General features: G+C 49.1%; 1 protein-coding gene across 3 annotated transcripts in view; it reads left to right on the top strand.

Moving 5' to 3' along the window:
* Positions 1-21754, top strand: part of LOC8052963 (Krueppel-like factor 3) — a 255160-nt gene that overhangs the window by 117995 nt on the left and 115411 nt on the right. For all 3 annotated transcript variants that reach the window (XM_029983720.4, XM_042289971.1, XM_029983721.4), the window contains one exon: positions 7113-7302. In XM_029983720.4, the coding sequence (XP_029839580.1) occupies positions 7113-7302 (190 nt within the window). The remainder of the gene's footprint in view (positions 1-7112; positions 7303-21754) is intronic.

Raw genomic sequence — 21754 nt, 5'->3', positions numbered from 1 at the left:
CGAACGATGTTGGCGACTTCATGCCGTGCCTCGATAGAGGTCACTCACGAAAGCCCGTTTCTGTTCGAAAGCATAAGACACTGGCGTTCGAATCGCAAACGTCCGCTCGCATCAAGGGCACGCGAAATTGTATCGCATCTTTATGCGACCGCTTTCGATGCCGCTTTACGGATGCGGTTGAGTCGTCAGTATGAATGCGGCGTGAAAGAATGAAGAAGTGACGTTAGAGGAAGGCAGGGGTTCACTCTTTGGACGGTAGACTTTGTTCCCAACTAATTACAGACAGTTTCCGGGTGTCAAATGAATGCTTTGGAAGCTCGCTCCGGTACCCGCGCAACAGCACGGAACAAATGCTCGCCGTAGTCAATTTTCGAGACCGCCCGCTCGACCTGCAAGCCTGCATTGCGCTGACGTCACGGCACCGAAAAACGCGGTATATTTGAATGTTGGTTTCGGCATCATTTTTCGCTTGCCAATGTCACAATAACTATTCTGAATTTCGCGATACCAAATATCATACAGAAAAGGGTAAAAGCCGGGGATTCCGTAAATATAGTCAGTTGGGGTAATTCAGAAAATCGCCTGAGTATGCGAATTGTCCTGAGGTGAGCTGAAGATATTCGTCCGAGATGTTTGTTTTCCGGAACTCTTTTTTTCCTTAATGGTATTTCCTCTTGACAATACGCCAGCGTGGTAAGTGAAAAAGGCTCACTCGAAGCTATGCTCCCGATAAGATATATTATAATTAATATAAACAATATAGCATAGTTGCGGGAGACGGAATGAGCTAACTTATCTGTGAATGGATTCCAGATTAATGATGCACAGTCATGCTTGTGTCGACTGAGGGTGAGATATGTAAACACTTTTGTTGCCCAAGTGTTGCCCACCTTTAAAAATCCAAAAATTTTTTTTTTTTTTTTTAGTTTTGCTTTTGGAAAAAATAAGAACATAGTGCTCTTTGGCCATAATGATAGGTAACGTTTTGTGACAAGCGTGGAACCGATAATAATTACATTAAATCAGGCGAACGTGTGCCTACAAAATATGGGTCTACCAGCATCTTGATTCCGCGACGGAAGGGCGATTGTTCCGAATCAGCGCGTTACCGCTGCTCTTGTACACGCGGTGCGTTCGGGAATGTTCTGAACCAGGACACAGGATGGCAGCCTACAGTGGGCTAGAACTTTTCAGATGAACATCGATCGATAATAGAGAAGAACCAGGCCGAGTGGGGATTCGAACCCCGCTCCTTCACGTCTTGGCCGCGTGCGTTGCCAACCCCGCCGCGCATTGCGGCAGTGTGTTCCTAACCTCGTCATAGTAACTGCAGTAAGTAACGCGATTGTTGATAACACTTACTAGCAAAGTAAATTAGTAACAGTTTTTTTTCTTCTAAACAGGGGACCATAGCAACCGCCCAGGTTTAAAGTTACAAAAAAAGAAAAAAATATATATATATTTGCTTTGCTCGGTGGTGCCGCAAGACTTCCGGCATTGCATCCCACTCAATTGATATTACACAAACAATGTACGCATTATCATTTGGCGGAACTCATCACATACAAGAATCACATACAAAAACGCAAAAAAAAAAAAAAAAGGACACCTAAAATGGACGCGCGCTGCATCGATTATAGACTCCATCGGCTGCTCTTCCGTCTTTTATTCCCGCCATTTTTGAGGCACACCTTTCCTCAAAGATATTTCCTGCAGTAATTGATTTTGCAGGAACGTCGAGTTTTTTCCTCAATAATTTCTTTCCTGAAAATTGATTTTGAACGGTCCAGTGGATACATATCTTATAGTAAAAAGAAAACATTCACGTGGTAATTATTTGCGACAGTCGATATAACAACGTGCTCATCTCCGCTGCCTACAGCTGCTATGTTTTAGCTTCTCCGCCAAGCTAAGCAACAGCAGTAGTGTTGATTGCTAGTTTGACCTTCAAGGTATACATATGATTACTAACTTATCTTTCTTGGCGAGTGACAACCTCATTCACTATCAGCAGCGTCAATGATATAACAAGGTAGTAGCGGTCACAGAGATATATTAACTTCTGCATTTAGAATCTTCTAACTTATCTTCTAAGGTAAGATATGGTTTTCATGAAATATTTGAAGTGAATTTCAAGATGATTGCTCGTAGACACGTTTTCGATGGCAATATTGAATGGATAACTGTGTAGAGGAACGCTTGTTCGACAAGTGCGTATATTTAGCTTTTTAAACGCTCATTTCCGTCTGCCATTCACGACACCATGTTTCGAGCAGCATCAGGTCATTATCTAGCACCATACAGTCCTCCAGGCTTTCAGCCCTTCTATACAATATACAGTCATCGACATATAATCTTACAGTGAACTGAATAAAGCTGGGCAGGTCATTCACTTAAATAAAGGAAAGCAGCGGCCCAAGTACATTTTTCTTTTGTGGTGTTCCCTATTACTACTGTGGAGACGCCAGGCGCCATTTTAGAGCAGGCTAGCTACCCGCTGTTTAAGCATTCGTACGTAATATGTGTGTGTGTGTTTTATTTTATTTACGAAAGCGCGTTTAGGAGAAGCAAACATCGTTACAGTGTTTGCAAAGACACAGCATTGCAGCCTCTGTACATCTCAAGACGAGCGTTTTATGCTGATAATGGCACCGGCCAGACGCTTGGAACGATGGGTGTAACTGACTACAGCTCTTTATTTCTCGTTGGCGCCGCTCCGATTTCCCCTTCTGCCCGGCAGAAACAAAAGAAAAAGATGGGCAAGGGCACCACTTGATCGCTTGATTCGGTGCCGGCATCCGATCGGCGCCGAAATGGAAATGTGGTTACCGGAATGGTTCAGTTCGACTGGGAAAGTTTCGTAGACAGTTTGATTTTTCCCCTCTGCTATATTCGCTGCAACGAAGACACCTTAACTGCGCATGCGTGCTGCTAGTCTTGTCTCTAGAGTGCAGGATCTGGTAGCAGAGCGCCTTGTGGGGACGGTAAAAACGATCTTCGAAAACTCCCTATGGTCAGATTTACGTTGCGCAGATTTTGCTGTGGAAGTTTGGTGGGACTGTACACCTTGCAGTGTTTTATAAAATCACGGCCCAGTGTTCGATCAAGGGGCGACGTAGAAAACGTCACCGGAGAAAAGCTCGGGGGTAAACCGTCGGATGCTGAGCAAAGCACTCCGACCTTTTGGGGGATGTGGAGAAAAGCTAGTACAAATTTGTCTATCCAGCGTTTACTCCACTAGAAACGTTCTCTCTGTCGAAGCATGTCTGGATGTCATATGTGCATGCGGTTATTCTCATCACGATCAGATATTTGTTCTTAGTGCACATCATACGCACCCTGGGCGATGCGACGAAAATAGATCGAAGAAGATAGCCGAGGTAAAATAGAACCAGTGTAATAGGTTGCCGCGTGAGTAGTTCCTGAATATTTACAGATTTTCTTAACCTTCATGTAGTAGCGGGCAATGCATAAGCTATGTCCAAGGCTTCCATTTCAGCATTTGTCTAAGAAGGTACGGTTTCAGTTCTGAATCCTTCTAAGTGTCAAATAAAGAAAGCTAATATTGTCTTCATTGCGGCGACGCCAGAATTAAATACGGCAACAGTCGCGCGAAAAGGGTTGGCATGAAAAGGGAATGAGGACTGCAGTATAGAGCGCCCGGCTTTGAAGTGTGCGCCACCTACGCGAGAGGTGCCCGTGGGTTTGGTTGCACTAGTTATCTAAAGTTATAACGACCGCGTTACTTAACAACTGAATTCAAGGTGAGCCTTTTCTATGGGTCTCCCAAAAGGTGGGAGAGCTTTTCTCTGGCAAGCTTATCTCCTTTATTTTTTTTTTTTTTTTGTGGTGCATGGGCGTATCGGCGATTTTACCATAGACTGTAAATCAAAGCGAGAGCAAACATCAATTCTGCGTCAAATTTGGCAAATATAAAACAGAAACCTTTGAAATGATTCAGCAGGCTTGTATCAAAAAGAAGTGAATTTTGCGAAGTGTTTTAAGTGGCACTCGCGCTTCAGGAAGGGCAAAACATCGCTGGAAGACGAAAAGCGGAAGGGCGACCTTATCCGACCTCTCCTTGACTTCAGTGACGTTCGGACATTCTTGAGACGCAAGTGCCATTCAAACCACCTCGCACACCTTGCAACTTTCTTACGTAAGCCTTATAAATCATCTCGGAGGTCTGTTTTTAGACTTGCCGAATTTGACGTAAAATGTATGTTCGCTCTCGCTTCGGTTCACGGTCTGTGGAGAGATCGCCATTATACTCGTGCATGTGGTCAAACAAATTCGTGTAGCCCAGTTCCAAATGTTCACAGAGCGACGCCCTTTGGCATAATGGCGGAGGATGATCCCCCAGCCTTTGACTGCAGCGCGCGCATCGCTGTGCTGCTCCGCCTGGTCCGGGTATCGAACCCGGACCAGGCTACCAGGGACCAGGTTCGATACCCGGACCAGGCGGATTTTTTCGGTCCCTCACCAGTCAATTAGCAGTGGCTGTGCTGCTCTCTCTCTTTTTACGCTACAAAATCAGTCCCAGAGCTTTTTGATCATACCACCTATAGACGACGCAATACAAAAGCGAATGACGAGGGGTACACAGAGTTCCGTTTGCTTACATTTTGTTAGAAAACTTGCGTCCACCTCACCGCAGGTCACCGCGTTGCATCCCTTCTTTACCGTGGGTCACGGCGGCGCACGCTTGTGCGCTGTAACTTTCATGTAGAATCTTGTAGCACACGTAAAATTAGGTGCAGTTTTTTAATAAAAATATATATATATATATTTATGCTGCCGTTGGATTATTCGCTAGACTTTTTTGTATTGCTTTAGTGTTTGCTGAGATGCATGATATAAATTCTTGTGCATGTTCTTTGCAACCACAGTGTATACCTGCAGGCCAATGGAGTTGGTTGCACAGCGTTTTTCTTCAGCTCCCGCCATATTTACGTAGTAAATCGAGCTATTAATGATGTCATTATATCAGGAATAGAAATCAGTTCATGCAATAGCTTTTCACGCCACCTATTTACGAAGAAGAGGGATGTATCGGTGACACTTAACTAAGATTCCGTTTTTTTTTTTTTTTAATTTCTTTTTCTCCAAATTTGGGGGTTGTTTATCGGTGCTTCTTTTCCCCCTTGAATCTGTGTTTTTCGGTGTCTAATTTGAATACCGGAAAGTAATCGGTGTTTATCGAGCTTATGTTTTAAAGCGACTGTAAATTATTGGAGAAATATTGTAAGTTATAAATTGTAATATTTTCTCCAGTAATACTGGTAAAGAGGAGAAACGGGAACTGGGCCAGGAATGTGGTTTCGAAAAGGAACAACCCCAAGGACAGTTCACTGTGTCCACGTTCCGGGTCAACAAGATAGGACATCTTAAATTTGGGGTTTTGTCGGTTTTCACCGATTCAGAGAAAAGCGCCCCGGGGTTAATTTTCAATGTTAATCGGTATATACCGAAAACACGGAACCCTACTCACAACGCAGTACGTACCATAAGAAAACATAAGCAAACACTCCTGCATGAATGGGCTTCAAGACGTGAACCAATTCTCTAATCACATGTCGACATGCTGAAAGTTCCGCCATTCGAGATGGCGACGGACGCGTCAGAAAGCTGCTGGGTTTATTCCACTTTCCGCTCTTTGAGGTTCGGGCCCGTAATAATTAAACAAAAAAAAAGCCGCAAAAAAAAAAAAAAAAAAAAGAAAAGAGTTAGCTATGCTAAGAATATTGGCATTCCCCGGTTTTCGTGCGATCTCCGCCATTTTAGTGCTCCGTGCAGGACGGGCGCAACTGCCGATCGTTACGGTTCCGAAGTGCCACTTCCCGATGAGTTCGGGCGGCGGGCTCTTGCCCCGTCGCCGGCGGTATGAACACTTCCCCGAGCGCGGAAAAGCGTTTCCTGCAATTTCAGAATCAGATAAGTGGCAAGACTTACTTTGAGCACCAAGATGGCTAAAGCTTCTCTGAAGCCTAGTCTAGAGCCACTAAACAAGCCTCTCTTCAGAGTAGCGACACTCTAGCCATCTCGGTGCTTCAAATCACGGTTGCCAAGTTATCTGAAGCTGTATCTGAGATCGCAGGAAGCGCTCTTTCTGTCCTCCAGAAATGCTAAAAACAGTTCGCTACAAGGCAAAACTGTTTCACATGAGCTTCCTAACACCGGATATTAAGCTGAGGAAGTCACATTTCTGAATTGTGACGATTGATAGTCGCGTCTGCTCTGCACCGAGCATCAAGATGGCGGCGCCCACTGGCACAGATCGGGAAACGGAATGCCGATACTCTAAAGCGTAGCTCACTTAGTGGCTCTAGCGTAGCCTATGCAGCGGTGCGTGGGGGCCTCTGGATGGATGGATGGATGGTAATGTCTATACCCTTTGTAACGGGCGACAGCTTGCGCCACATAGCCTAACAGTTTGTCATCCTTATTTTTTTTTAATTTGTATAAATTTTGTTTTAGTGCAACCGCGCCCCCCCCGCCCCCTTTTTTTAAAGTGTTCGCATTGCTTATTTTTTTTTTTTTTTGTATTTTCACGCCTCTCTAGAAATATTCCACCAATCTTCCTATCTCCTCTTAGCTACCGCCAATTCTTTCCCCATCCATTCGTCCATCCGTGTCTGCAAATCCCAGTGCGCCCTCCAAATTCGTAGTCAACCCCCCCGCCCCACCCCACCCCAAGAGGGTGGGACGAAGCCCCGTGCATGCACCTGAATATCACACGTTCTATAAATTCCCTTTCGCAGTAGCATACGTCGCATAGAGTGTACATTTCCTGGAATGTAGCCCTATAGACCTTTTCCACAAGGGCGCCGCCATCTTGAAATGTCGTCACTTCCAGTATGGGCGAAAACATTACTTTGCCGTCGCCACGCCAATAGAAGACATTTGGGACATAAACCTAACCGTCACACATTCTCGATTTGGCTCCCCTCAACTTTTTACTGGTTAGAGGTTGAAACGTTTTACTATTTTGTCGTCGCCCATACTGGAAGTGACGACAATTCAAGATGGCGGCGCCCCCGTGGAAAATGTCTATATGTCATGGGACCCGTGGTGGCGATGGCGCTGAGCGTGCCCGCCTGTGTTCTTCCCAGGCGGAGTGCGCCCCGATCCAGATGGAGCCCGTGGACCTGTCGGTGCACAAAGAGCGCGGGAGCTGCCCCGCTGGCCGGGCGGGCAGCGTGGGCGCCGGCAGCCCGCCCGCGCACGACGACCAGACGCCGCCCAGCTCGCCGGACTCGGAGTCGCCGGCCTCCTCCTGCGTGGACCTGCGCTTCAACAAAGGTACGCGATCTCCGCTCAAACAGGCAGTCTCGCCCGGTCGCTAAGAGTCGGCCGTTCCCGCAACCAAACACTTCTCCTCGTGGGAACTCCAGTCTTCCGGGTCGGGGGAAACCTTTCGTGTAGCGCGCAGCGCACTCTGCGGCGCCGAAAGGACTGCTGGGAACATCCTGTATGGAACCGGCTGCATAGCAGACGGCAGTGGCAACCCGAATGCGGCGGAGGGCTGGCAAGCAACTCTGTTGCTCTCTCTCTTTCTCTCTCTCTCTCTCTCTCGTTAAAAATAATAAGTTCAGTGCATTTTTGTTTATAATTTTCGGGTGATTCGTTTTATTTAGCTTTACAAAAGTACCTTAATTTGGCGCTTCCGCGTGGGGACAGTGTTACGATTTGCCACCTGCAAGACCTCTTTGGCTGGTAGCGTTAGAGTGGCGAGACCGTCGCAAAGTCAGATTAACCTCCGCCTCAAATTAACCTCCTCTTCCGCGCCACAACAATTGGGAATTGTAGTTGACCGTTGTTCTCCTCCGGTACGGTATCCGTGATCAAAACGCCGCAGCTGCGCATGCGCGCCGTCAGCCTTATCTGCATAGTTCAAGATCTTGTGGGGGATTACGGAGCGCTATCCGGGTGCTTAGCGGGCTGCGGAAACGGTCTACTACAATTCCCTAATAAACCAGCCACATCGCGGTAAAAGGAAGAGCTTGAACGAACAACAGGTGATGACGAAAATTTTCTGAAGCCAACTCCAAAGAGGTCACCTAGCGGTGGCGGGCCCAACTAGCTCTCTTCTTACGTGTTTAGTTTTATGTTTTCTTGCAAATAAAACTGCTACAAAAAAAAAACGCAGTCGGCTGTTAAGGACAGAAAGCGAGAGTAAAGCAAGGTATACCGATGGCGATGGATGGTTGACTAAGGCCACATGACCTTGTCGCGCCCCGCCGCGCGTGTACCATATCGTCCGCTCGCCCTACTGGCGGCCCAGTCGAAGAAGGCCTTTTAATAAGCTGCGCGGAAAGAGGCGACCCCGCATCTGCAACCGATCCTTCGAGCGCGGGGCCTCGAAACGCAGAGGAAAGCAGGCGGGCGCCGAGATTCGGGCGCACGCAGGACCGGTTGCCTTCTGGATGTCTCAGGAAGAGAGGCACGGTGGACGCCTCCCCCATAAATCTCGGTCCTTCCTTTCTGGCTGTTGGCTGTATACGCTCGTCCCAGTCTTATCTGATGCGGCGACAATGATCTTTTAATTTTCGAGCCCCTTTTTCCGACGCTTTTCGCTCGCGCGCTCTCGAGCAAGTCGACGGTGGCAAGCAGCCTCGCGTTCTGTCTTTCGGCGTTCGGCTTGGAGGGTGCGCGCGGTGTATCGGCGCTGGGGTCAGAGGTCAGTCTCGTCGGCTCCGAGAGGAAGCATTCGACGGCCGCCGTTGCCTGGGCGTTCGGGCTGTCCTCGGACGTCGCCGTGTTTTCGGTCCCCGCGTCGTTGTCGCCGTGGTGCGCGGGTGGTGTCCTCGCGACGCTCTATTTTTTTTAAATGAGCCCTCCTCTCGCCCCAGTGCAGGAATGACCCTTGCCTCGCCTCTGCTCGGGCGCGCTCAACAAGATTTAATGATAGGCTGCCTCCCGAGGCCACGGGATCAACCGGAGATTCCGCCTGGCTCTCCTTGGGGATTAGCTCCGATGCACCCCGGCTTTATTAATAGTCCCGCCGAGTAAAATAAAGAGAAAGGAAGCTGTCGGGGGAAACTCGTTTGGGCGCTCATGCTGGACGGGGGAAGGGGGAGGAGTGCCTGCTTTGCATTGGCTTGCTTTCCTTCCACTTCCGCACCATAGGACGCGCTCTTTCCTTCCATTCCGCTTTCTTAGTTGCCCTCGCAGTTGAATGTCGGGCGGTGTTACTCTAAACTCTTTTCGCGCCAATTTAGGTCGATAATATTAACGCGGGATCACCCTGCACGTTGATCGCCCTCTGAACTGCTCGCGCGCTACATGCAATGACCAAACTTTTTACGTTTTGTTTCTGGTTTTTCTTGCATGCCATTATTTAGGCAGTTGCTTTTGTGGTCGTTTGGCAGCGTTACGACCAAATGCTGCTGCGAGCCGCCGGGACATCCGAAGTTCGTATTTCGCGTGTCAAGTTACGCCTTGGAGGGACATTGATTGGCTATTTACGCTCGCCAAGGGTTTTATTTGTACCTGACTTATGAGAGCCCAACTACCCAGAACACAATTCGTGGCTCGAAATTCGTTTTCTTTCCGCCCGAAAACCGCCAAACGAGAACTGGCCGGCTTCAGTCGCGCTCACTCTCTTCTCCGTGGTCACGTGCCGTTCTTTATGGAATAGACATACTGGTCCAAGTCACCAGGACCTTAAAATCGACGCCTGCACGTGGCAATCTAAACTTTTCGTCAAAGGTGTATATCACAGGTCGGTTTTTTCTTGTAAAATTACAAAGCGTAGTTCTCTTTCTGTAAAAAATAAGGCCAAGAAACTTGCCAGGGTCTACGGCGCGCAGCGACGCAGACGACAGGGCTTCAGTAGCGGGGTGTGTGCTGACAGCGCGAAGCGTTTCGAACAACCCAAATTCGTCGGCGCCACAATCCGGTGGCTACAATCAGGGCAAGTTTGTACATACTGTAATAGTAGATGTGCCGATGACTACCAACTGCAGCAGAAACAATTTGAAAGTCGTCTGCTACTGTCAGAAAAAGCGCCACGAACAACCGTAAGCTCAGTAGGCCAGATGCAACGTTGGCCAGATGCAACGGCCATGTACGATCTCTATGGCAACGGCCACAAGCGCGCCGTCAATGATGATGATAGCGAGTAATAATGCGGAGCGCGCGCCCTCTCACAGGCACCATGCAAAGGGACCCCCCTCCGGAGGGGAGTTCCAGAACTGAGTTGGTTCTAATAACGTTGACTTGGACCACCCTATATAATCAGTCGTGGGTCATCGAAGGCACACACACAATATTAAAAAAATGGAAAAGAAGTATGATGCCAATTTTTTCGTGGCTTCTAAAAGGCTGCAAATACGTTCATTTAAAGAAGAAAAAAAAAGTTGCACATAGAACCGGAAGCACTCTGTGCATTGTCTGTAGAATTCTCAACATGGCGTCGTATCCCGGAATTCGCGGGCTGGATAGCTGAACGAAGCTTACTAAGCAATGTACTGTTGTTCACGGTACTGGCGCATCTGTCTAACGAAGCTTACTAAGCAAGGACTGTTGTTCACGGTACTGGCGTATCTGTCTAGCTTCGTACGAGAAATCGTTTACCGACCAAACAATTAGGATGTATTCCGTCCGACCCGCCCGACTACTAAGCTGATTTGCACGAAGACGTAGCCGAGTCGTCGCCTCTTCTTTTGGCCGAAGACATCGCTCGTCTTACGAGCACGAATCGGTAAGGGCTTGAAAAAAGCGCAAACGTTAGGCACGAAGTGTAAACATTTCGGCGGAACGAAGCGCATCACTTTTGCGTTTTTCGTGCGACGTGCGCGTTTTTCGTCTGCTTCGCGCAACCAAAAAAAAAAAAAATAAATAAAAATAACGAAAAAAACACGGTTGGGTATAGTTACGTGACTTCCGGCAACTCTCTCCTCCACTACGTTTCTTCTTCCTCCACAGTTTAGTTTCTTTCGGTTTTGAGCTGTTTCGGTTTCGGTTTCGAGCGGTGTGGTTTTTTTTTTTTTTTTTTTTGGGGGGGGGGGGTGAATAAAATTGTACGTGACATTGTAGCAAAATATTAATTGGATAGTCTTCTGACAACCATATTAAATCGCCTAGCAAAAAATATAAAAAAACAAAAACGATTTTTTTTTTTTTTTGGGGGGGGGGGGGGGTGGTAGTGTCCTTTTAAACGTTTTCATATGCCTTCTACGAAGCACGGCTGCTCCATTGACCGGCAGTCGTACCTAGAATTACGACTGCGAATCCCCAAGACGTCGTTGCTTCGTGTGCTGCACGGCAGCCAACCCAAGGCGTAGCTTGGCACTCAGAAACGCAGAAATCTGGGCGAGTTCGAACGACAGCGTAAAGCCGTAAAGATGACGGAGGCATTTTACAGGCATTTTACCTATCACGACGTAGGGAGGGCACGTGCCTCAGTGCGCCCTCTGTGGCCCTGTATCAGCACGAGTATATCGACCACTAGGTGCGTGGTGTTTGGTGACGTGGTTGGAGTGGATGGTTCGAGTGAAACATATAAAATAGCGCAACAGAAACAAGGACAAGAAGTAAACAGGACAGGCGCTGTTTCGAGTGTTTCGCGGCCTTCGTGCTCTTTTCCTATTAAATTTCAGTTGTAAGCCAGCCTCCTGTCTGTCTGTAGCTCCTAGTAATCCTTCGTCTCTCCCTCCCCCCCCCCCCCCCCCCCCCCCGCTATTTTTTTTTTTTTTGGCACGCAAGCTTAAGCCCGAATGTACCGGTGGCTCTCGTTGCAACGGAGACCAAAGCAATCAAACGCAACTTTGGCAGCCGAAACTAACATAATTTACTGGTCCTGCCGACATGATATTTAGCATCTGTAAATTTAGAATAGCTTCTGAGAAAACAACGAAAGAGAGCGATGGCCAAATTTCCCCGCGCTTTCGAAGTTGCACGAGGACGCTGGCAGGCAGTAGTACTTATCTCGCGTATATTTTTTTTATGCTGCGGAGCGCCTGCGGAAGTGATCGTGCACGGCATTTATTGCACGTTATCAAACATCGTGCAATCACTTAAGAACGAGTTTTTCTCACACAGTGATCGAGTCCATTCCTGCCACAGGCGTCACCTTTTCAATGTTGCCAGTACAAACGTTTTAGGTTCAAAACGGGGTGAGAACAAAAATAGGAAATTCAATCACGACGCGAAATAAAAGTATCATGATGTAATATTTGTGTTACTTGTTGAGCCAACTTACATGTGCTGATCCAGTTTTTAAGGAAAATCAGATACCATCAAAACGAACGGCAAAATTCCCTTTAAGCGCTTTTTTTTTTTTTTTTTTTGCCAGTTATTGGTTGTATATTTGCACGCTGTGAAGCGCACTCAAGTTCCCGGGCATTCGCAATTCTGAGGGGGCACTGAGGCGAATATTGTCGGCGCCAGCAGTTTTGGTGCTTCGTGAGGAGCGTCGCGGTTTAGCTTTTTGCAGAGAGCTTTGATCTTTCTTTTGTTGGGGCAGTTTGTGTTCGCATTGATGTGAACGTAGAAATAATGTGCACCTCTGTGTATGTACCGTACGAAAATGTCCCCCCCCCCCCCCCCGCATATACACACACACACATACCCTTACCTGTACTTGCTGTTTGGGCACTCTCACCGCATGTGCTCATTAGCACCAGAGAAAAAATAATAATAATAAAGATTTTATTATAAACATTTGCACCGTTCATGAGCAGGCCTGCGAAGTCCTGTGAATGATACTTTGCTGGGCCTGGTGCCGAAAAAGCTAATTTTATACAACATTTGGAATGTAAAGCATGCATTGCTAGCACTCAACTAAACAAATCAAGGAACGGTAATCATAATCGGAAGCCGTATAAGACAATTAACATGCAACTATAAATTCAACTGAAGGCACCATTCTCTTAGCTCGTATTTCACTCGCTTTAATCGTTTTGAGTGGCGAAAGAATTTGATTCGCTCAGTACCTCAACATTCGAGGCGCATGACGCCTGTTGGTCTGCTCATTCGTGTTTCCACGGGGAGAATATTACAGAGCGGTTCGAGTACGTTCGAAAACATTAAATGAATAGTTGAGTAGGTAGCCATTGCAGTTTGGCAATCACAAGATCTGAATATAACGAATGTTCTCGCGAGGTTTCGATGTTACTTAAACACAATTGTACATTCCTTGTTCGCAAACATTTGATTGGGACTTGTTTGGAATTCCTTATATTTATAGAATTCTTTTTTTTTTTCAGTTGTGTTACCGTAGCCCTATACGAGGAAATCTATCTTTTTCCAGTCTATATACGATACGTTTATTGCAGAGAAAGGCGGCAAAAATAATAGGAAATTTTCCCTATAAAATCTTAACAGAATCATTGTTTAAGTTATAACGAATCCTTAAGGTACACCATATTTCTATTTATCGTTTAATCATTCGGTGTAACTATTGCGCTGCTCTTTTTTTCAACCTTGACCTCTCGGCATATGCAATTAGCAAGACCTATTGCTGCTAAACACGGGCCAGAAATTTTCTAATACCATAACGCTGCACCTATCTAAAATACGGTTAAACGAAATACATGATTAACCGTCCCTGTCGCAATGATTCACACGAACGACTGGTGGTCTCTTCGCGTCTTGCAGCTTCTTCAGCGGCACGCTTTCATTGGTTGCGGGCTGATTGCCCGTGATTACGATTTCCATTTATTTTCTCGACGCGATTATAAGGAGCCCGCAGCCGCAGCCCGCAGCCGCAAAGGTCGCGTGTCGCACCGCTCGGGGAACGAGTGGCAATGCAAACAACAAACAAACACACCGGTGCCCAATGGTGTCCTCTTTTTTTCCCGTGTTTTTCTGGCCCAACACTATACGAAACGAAAAAAAAAAAAAAAGAGCTTGTACCGGTTCGCAACTTCCGGATCCGAACACTCTACCGATGCGGAGCGCCAGTTTGCTTCTTGCACAAGTGTTGCGATGATGTCAGAACACCGAGCTCTTATTGGTTGATTCAAAAACATGGTGGGTAGACCTCAAGGCATCTAGCATTGAGGTCTACCCACTGTCCTTTCAATCAAAGCCGATCAGAGCTCGCCATTCTGACGTCACCACAACCCCTGCAAAACAAGCAGACGAATTTGTTCTCTGCGTAGTTCCACGTCTGGGAGGCCTTGGCTCTGTGCGGTCTTCCACCGGCTGTGGTATGTGAAGCGCCGAAAGCCTCCCACCTTGATGATATGCAACAGGGTACAGAAAAAAGCTCTGTCGATTCTTCGAGTGTGTCCTGCTTCGCTAGAGGTGTCACGAACATGGCAAATGACTCGCGAAGTGGATTGGGGTTGCAACAATATACATACAAATCTTGCTACGACGAGCCTGCCTGAAATCACCCTTAGTAAAGTGTCTCCCGTACAAGCGATCATGTTTTCGTTTTCTTTTTTTTTTCTTCTTTTTTTTAACGCTGATCCATGTCCACGAACGGATCCAGCGGACAGAAAACTCGTGAAAACTGATCCCGACACATTTCCCAGCCCTTTCGGTGCAGCCCCAGTCGGCACATATCATTGCGTGTTGTTCAATCGTGTCGGAGTTGCGAACTTCTGCTCGAAATTTAATCGGAACTATTTTTGCAACCCCGATACGATTGCGTGATTAGATATTTATATTCTGTAATATCGGTATATTTATTGTTAGGATATGATGCTGTCTCAGCAGAAAGGACAGGACAGCATAAGATGCTAGAAGGGACGCAGGATTTATGATGGCCGGATCAGCAGGTGGGCCATGGCGCGAGATGGTCGTGCACGCCACTGGCCCCATCGCCATCTTCACCTTCCTGTACGAAATACTCTCCCCGACGAAAACGGCCGACCCGGCCGGTGAATATGAAGACATAAAATACAGTCACAAATAGACACACAAGAAGACGAAATGACTGCTTCCAACAGCAGGAGTAGGGATGAAGATGAAGAGTTCGTTGGGCCTCTAGCTAACCGCAGTGTCATAGACCTCTGCACCAGCCACAGCCGCATGTCGGCACGATCCGGGCTGGGAGATTCGCGTCGTGAAACGTCAGCACCCCGGTGCTGGGGATGGGGGCGGGGGATATCGTCCATCGGCTTCCTCTTTTTCGTCTCGTCGTAGCGTCAGGACGGGGGCTGGTCGACGGAGCCATCGGCTGGTGTTTTGGTCTGCCGCCGCGGATGACTGCCACCAGGTGGGATGGCGGAATGATAGTCGCGCGACGATGTTCGATACAGGGGATGAGAGCATAGCTCCGCACCAGGACGATGCTGACGGCAGCAGAAATGACAGGGCAGGGCACTATGATGGAACAGACAAAGGATTTGTGAAGTCCGGTTCAGCACGCGACGCCTGGCGAGAGATGTTCGTGCGCCCTACTGCGCCACAGTCGTCTTCACCTTTCTAGCACTATTGAAATAAGTACCGTTATGCGCCTGCATTGTATTAGCTTGTTTTGCATTTGGAAAGCGAGCAGTAGAGCTACGTATCCCGATCTGCATCTTGTCGCGCCTGGCAAGCCATCGGCATTTGTCGCCGGAGAAGCGACGAGGAAGGAACCGTAAACTTTATTAAAGACTCAATAGTGTTAAAACGGCAAGACTGTTCCATTGACCCAAACAGCTATGTCCAGACGAATATATTTTTATTGTTCACTTATTTAAAACTCCTCGACATTTTTTTTTTTAATCATTTTTAATATTAGCGTTTGCCACAGCCATGGCGCTCCTGAAGTACACAGCTTATTTCAGTTTTATTTCGAGCCTCTTGGCGCTCTTTTTGAGACCAGAATCGGAGGTTTCTGATAGAAGCACACAGGCATTTGCTGCTTTATAGTCACGCCAGCGACTATCCGTGGGAGAGCAGACGCCGACCGACGCCGCATCCGTCTGAAGGGTTGCGCAGGGCCGATGCGCCGGGCCCGGTGCCCTCCGAGACGGAGAAGCACGATCGAAGGCACACAGCCCGAGAGCGCGTGCAGCGACGGGCAGTGCGCGACAGGCGCTGCTCCATGCCACGACTGCGGAGGAGTACCCACTTGTTGCCCGGAGAAGGGGAGCGGAAGGCAGAAACGGGGCCGCACGCATTTAATTACGGCGCGTTCGCGCACGGCGCGCCGAGACGGGACCGCAGTGTGCAAGTGCGAATTAGAGGGGGCCCTCCGAGGCTCGCGCCGACGCTCCGCCGTGCACGCCGAGGACGAGGCACGAGTCGGCCCTGGCAATTAGCCGTGCGGGAATCGCGGGCTCTTCCGTGCACGCGCGCCCGCTTTGCGCAGACGCCGCCTTGCGTATACACGCCGCCGTGCGTGGACACCGCCTTGCGTAGACACCGCCTTGCGTAGACACCGCCTTGCGTGGACACCGCCTTGCGTGGACACCGCCTTGCGTGGACACCGCCTTGCGTGGGAGCACGGTGTATTGACAAAGAAAACAACCGTACATTTAAAAAGTGAAAGAAAGATAAAAAGATTGAAGAGAATTAAATGGAAAGGTACCACGAAGGATATTTTGGCCAGTTTTTGTTGGGTGCTCCGGCAGTTTCGTTTTCGCTTCATCGGGGTGTGCCGCGGGCAAGACCCTCCGCAAGAGTCATGTTTCGATGTCGCAGTTTGTGCAAGAGGGCATGAACCGCGCTGCGACCTAATCGAGTGCCTGAGGCAGTACGGAAGCTACATCAACTGGCGTCATGAGGCTCTCTCGTTTTCAGTGAAGCCAAATCCAGAGACCGGGAAAGGTTTCCTCAGTTTCACTAGATATATATATATATATATTGTTTGGAAGTAACCAGCGACGTTCGCGACGTACGCGTTTCGTTGACTCGCGCGGACTGTGGCGTTAAAACTTCGAACACATTTGCAGAGATCAGCTGAACATCGCACGAAATTCCGATCCTGACAAAATAGTTTCTTACCAAGTTTCGAAAGACTAAGCGAGGGAGAGTTAACGTCAAACTGAAATCTCAAAAACGCTTTTAACGAAACCTTGATGTCTTCAACCCGAGAGCAAGGGCACAAAAAGATATATTCTCAATGGTAGAGATGGAAGAAAGGGGGAAGGGGGGGGGGGGGGGGGCGGGGGGGGGGGGGGGGGGGAGACAAACAACCTAATATCGGCTGCTGCATTTTTTTTATGCCACTTCCATTATATCTAGAAATTTGTGGCAGCCAGAACATTAGTTCAAGTAATCGATATCCACTTTGTTGAAGGCGTACCCGTCGGTTACCAACTTGTCGAAGAGGCTTACTCGCCGTAGGCCAGTTTGCAACCTATCGAAGGGCAAATCTTCGAATTATTCTAAAGAGAGTTCGAGGTAAAGGTCTTTCGAAGATCGTTGTTCTTGGCAATACATCTTTCGTCTTCAAGTTTACGTTGCTATTCTCCGGTGCGTCACCTTACCTGGTTATCTTGCAGCGTGCCTGTGCAAAAGCAGTTATCGGAGTCGCAACACTGGCTCCGTGCGAGCTTTAGTGCTTCCGCACTCTTCGTTCCTCTGTAAAGTGTATTCGTTCCTGTGTGAAGTGTATTTGTGGCTTGTAAACAATGAGGGGATGTACGGAGCGCAGTCCCAGCAAGCCGCGAAATGTCTTTTTCACGCTGCTTAGGTCGTCAGAATTTTGTTTGTTTCTTGGGGAACTTGCTCTCACGTGGGGAAGTACGGAATAGCTGCTTCTTAATTTTTCTTCCAAAAGTGTAAAGAACCAACTTATTGACACCTTTCAAGGGGTAAAACGTTTTTTCGTGTGCAAACGTATACGTGCTGGCGTCTCTAAAAGTGATTTTCTGTTTGTTTTTCCTTATAAAACAATTTAAATCTGGGCAGGTTTATCTGACGTTACCCTAATTTAGTCGTTCACTTCATTTCTACATACAAGACGTGTACGTTCAGCCTTCTGGCTACAAACGGATGTCTCTGCCACACGGATAACGTCATTCAGCGAATGACGTTATCTGATCGAACAATCAGCGCGCGTCACTCCGGAGCCCGGTGCACGCGCGTTCACTTAATGTCATCCAGTTGAAACGACATTAAGCTTTTCCGCGTGGTAGCCTGTGGTGTTTCGATCCCTTGGAAACAAAATGCGAGACTGTTGAGGCTCGGGGAAGCGATTCCTCCCGCGGGCCGGGATGTGCCGGCGGCCCGTTGCCTTCCCGTTGCCTTCCCGTTGCCTTCCCGTTGCCCGTTGCCATCGTTTCTGACGGTTTGCACGCGTGTCTCGCGTGGCATGCGTACGCAGCTCTGTGTAGGTGCCGTCGTGTGTGTACAGTCAACCGCAAACTAAAAATCGACTTGAGCGCCCCCGTAAGATTGCGTGCCCCCGCTGCACGTGAGCGTCGTCGTCGAGAGGACCGCTGGGCCGAGCACGTGCCGGGAGGGAACACAAGTGATTCATACTTCCTTGTCCTCGGCGCTCACGACAGGAAATGCATCGGCATGATCGCAGCGCAACGCGTCTATCGAACTGCTGGCACGGCTCGATATCTGGAAGATAAACGCAGGTTCCGTTTCCGGTCGCCGGCCAAGAGAAGGGGGAACACAGAAAGGCGTGCACGGCTGGCAGATTCGTCCTATAACCCGTACGCAGGGGCGCCTGGTAGCCAACCCCCAGAGCGCACGAGAAATTGTGAGTAAGTGAAGAAGGATGAAGTTTAGGTTAGATGTGAAAGAAGAATCCATTCACAAGTGGAAGGAACGATTTGACTGTAGGTACAGAAAAAAGCACGCGAAAGTCCACCGACTCTCATTAATGAGAACGTCGCAATCCTGATGAGCTGGTATGAATACGTCTGCCACGATGACGCTGATGTACGCTCTAGCATAGCCTCCTCTGTACTCACAAAGCCTGGCAGTTCGACAACGGAGCCATAGAGTGCCCGGTTGCAGATTTGGAGCGCGAGGATCTGGTAGCACAGAGCATCGAAGAGCCATTTCTCGGGAAACCTGGACGTCAGCGCACAGCTTTTGCAGCGGCGACGACCCGAACACACACCTGTTCACTCGGGAAAAGTGTGTTTCGGCGTCTCGCCGCAGCGGGGCGCCAGTCACGTGGCTCTTTTCTTATCCGTTGTCTGCTGCTCCACCTTTTCCATTTCGGCGGCCGCTTCTCGTGTCCATCTGACAGGCTTTGTCAGTATATAGAAGGCTATGGTTCTAGTCGCTGGCAGCGTCAAAATGGCAGGGCGTGTCTCTTAGACACCCGGCCTCCAGCACGCGTTCGAGGCGAACGAGACGCCCGGTTGTCGACGGGGGGAAGCTTGCGCTGGAGGCGGGGCGACTCGAGCTGCCCCTTGCAGTTCTCACCAGCGACTATGCTCTACCCAAACCGATCGACAACCATGCCCTTTTTTGTGTATGCGCCGAGCCTCTTGCAGCTTTTGGGCTACACACAGACGACCGTGCGGTGAGATGCCGCTGTTCTGTACTCCAATGTGCTGTGTTCTGTGCTGTGTTCTGTACTGCAATGTCTAAATAATCGGAGTATAGACGCCGCCGCGCAAGCAGCGAGGGCATCTGCCGAGGCGCTGCTTGCGAATTACGTTTCGGGCTCTGCTACAGCCGCGGTGAGCTGCGACGCAAAATCGAGACGGAGGCACACGAAACATCGCGGTTTATAAAGCGCGAAGGAATTCGATCTAGCGCGGGTGCTTGCACAAAAAAGACTCGAAGGAGGAGGGGAGGCCATTTTGTACGGTGGAAACAACCACGTTTTCACGCTAATGACTTCTCAAGCGCGGTGTTTTCGCCACAAAAGCTTTCGACTGCTTTTTAGCGCTTTGCATAACCAGGCCCATCTCGTTTATACACTTTATCCACAAAGGGGGGGGGGGGGGGGGGGGGGGGGGCATCTTGGATGTCATCCCTTCGGGTATGCAGTAAAACATTGTTTGGATCACTCCTCACCGCTGGAAGGTGTTTACGATAGATGCGTGATTGTCGCACATTCAGGTTCAAATGTTTTATAATTTTTTCGTCCCGCATACCAGATACGGAACCCACGTGACTGAGAACGACAGGAAACATAAAACGTCTATACTTGGCTCTATATCGGGCGTCTCGAGACCACATAGGTCGTGTGATGAGCATGTCGCGGTGCTTGGCTTCTGCGAACGACCCCTTGTTTTCGATCACAACCTTATTGTGTCAAGCAGAAACTGTCGAGCCCGAGTCTTTACGGAAAGGCGTTCTTGTTAACTGCAGTCATTCAGCGAGTAACATCCCAGCACACCACATGAGCATAGTTGAAACGGCAACCACTTCCTCCTGCTCGCCAAGTGGAACGACGTTTGTTTGCAGTTCATTCGGTGGAATGTGCGAATGATTTTTGCTGTCACAGGCTCACATAAACAGACTTTCAACCGTGTTTTAAGAGAGTTTTTGGTGCTCGAGGTCTTTTGGAAGGCCCGTGAAACCGGGGTATTCTATTTGAATGGCGACGCCGGTTCCCTTTCCAGCCTTTCCGTGTTTCGACTTGAAGCGATCGATATTCCTGCCACAATTTCAGTTCCACATGACGGAGACTTAGACCGCGGCGCCGTGTCCCTCTTTGAACCAGCTTGGGATTCACGCTGGTTCCCGCCACACCGGTTCTTTGAACCAGCGTGGCAGGAACCAGACTGAACGTGTGCGACAAGAACATTCAGATAACGAGGACTCCTCGATTTTCTCCGATGACCCAGCGCGCGCGAGCGCCGGACACAGATTGAACACGAGTTCGGCCAAGACCCTCGCTCGATCAGCGATGCCCTCAGTGGAAGGCAGCACTCGTGTGTCCCCGCTCCGCCCTGGAGTGGATACCGTGGAGAATCCCGCGTCCTCGTTGGCCGCAAGCTGCGTCGCCCGCGAGCCCCGGCTGTCCAGGGGGCCACGGCGCGGCGGGGACGCGTCCCCGAGGGACTGACCCCGGCGCCGCGTCGCCTTTGCAGAGGGCGCCGGCTTCTTCCTCGTCCCCGCCTTATTTACGGCGAGGGGTCGTGCCCACTCGGCGACCCCTTTAACGTTATGCGCACGCCCGTCCGCAATGGTACCGCACGACTTCGGCCTCGGGCGCCGTCGTGAGCGCCGCTTCTTCTTCCCGGGAGGCCGCCAGGCGGAGACCGCGGGGCGCTGCAGCGGCTGGCCCGAAAAGGAGAAAACGGAAAAAGTGGCACCTCCGCGGCGTCCCACTTAGCCAGCGGCCGCCCGACGTCTCTTTAATCGAACGGTGTACGGCCGGCCCCGGTGCTGGGGCTCTTTTCATTCCTTTGCCCGAATAAATTGTGAACGGCCGTCTTCGGCGAAATGGGTCGGTCCGTTAGCCAGGGGTACGAGGCCTATCCACTTCCACATCAACTTAGAAACACGAGCGTGTTTTTCTTTTTTTTTCTTTTTTCTTTACCCCTGTACATGATCTCGACGGTCACTTTGCTGGTTTCAAGTTTATAAGCAGTTTCGATAATCGCCGGTGCGATGCCATCTTTCTAAGCCTAGCCGCGAAACGGGCTCTTAGCATTGGCCCTACCGCGGAACTTGAGACGTAGTACACATCTCACTGACTCGACATGTTACAACTCGGTGATGAACGCTGGAAAAGTGTACTTTGCAGACTTTGCTCAAGAATCATCGTGATCTGTATTCTGTTTCTGTGAATGCATATGTTTTGCTTAGAAGCAGGCGCCAGAATTAACCTATGCACCTTTTTCGTCCGCTCTCGTCCCTAGCCACGCTTTGGATATCTCCGATATGGGCGACGAAAAAAACGAAACAAGAAAACATATCAACCTGCAAATACTAAAAATTT

This window comes from Ixodes scapularis, unplaced genomic scaffold (assembly GCF_016920785.2).
Source record: "Ixodes scapularis isolate PalLabHiFi unplaced genomic scaffold, ASM1692078v2 PGA_scaffold13__105_contigs__length_92229423, whole genome shotgun sequence".
NCBI classification, from domain to species: Eukaryota; Metazoa; Arthropoda; class Arachnida; order Ixodida; family Ixodidae; genus Ixodes; species Ixodes scapularis.
Note: the sequence above shows the minus strand (reverse complement) of the source record. Positions and strands in the feature narration are given on the sequence as shown.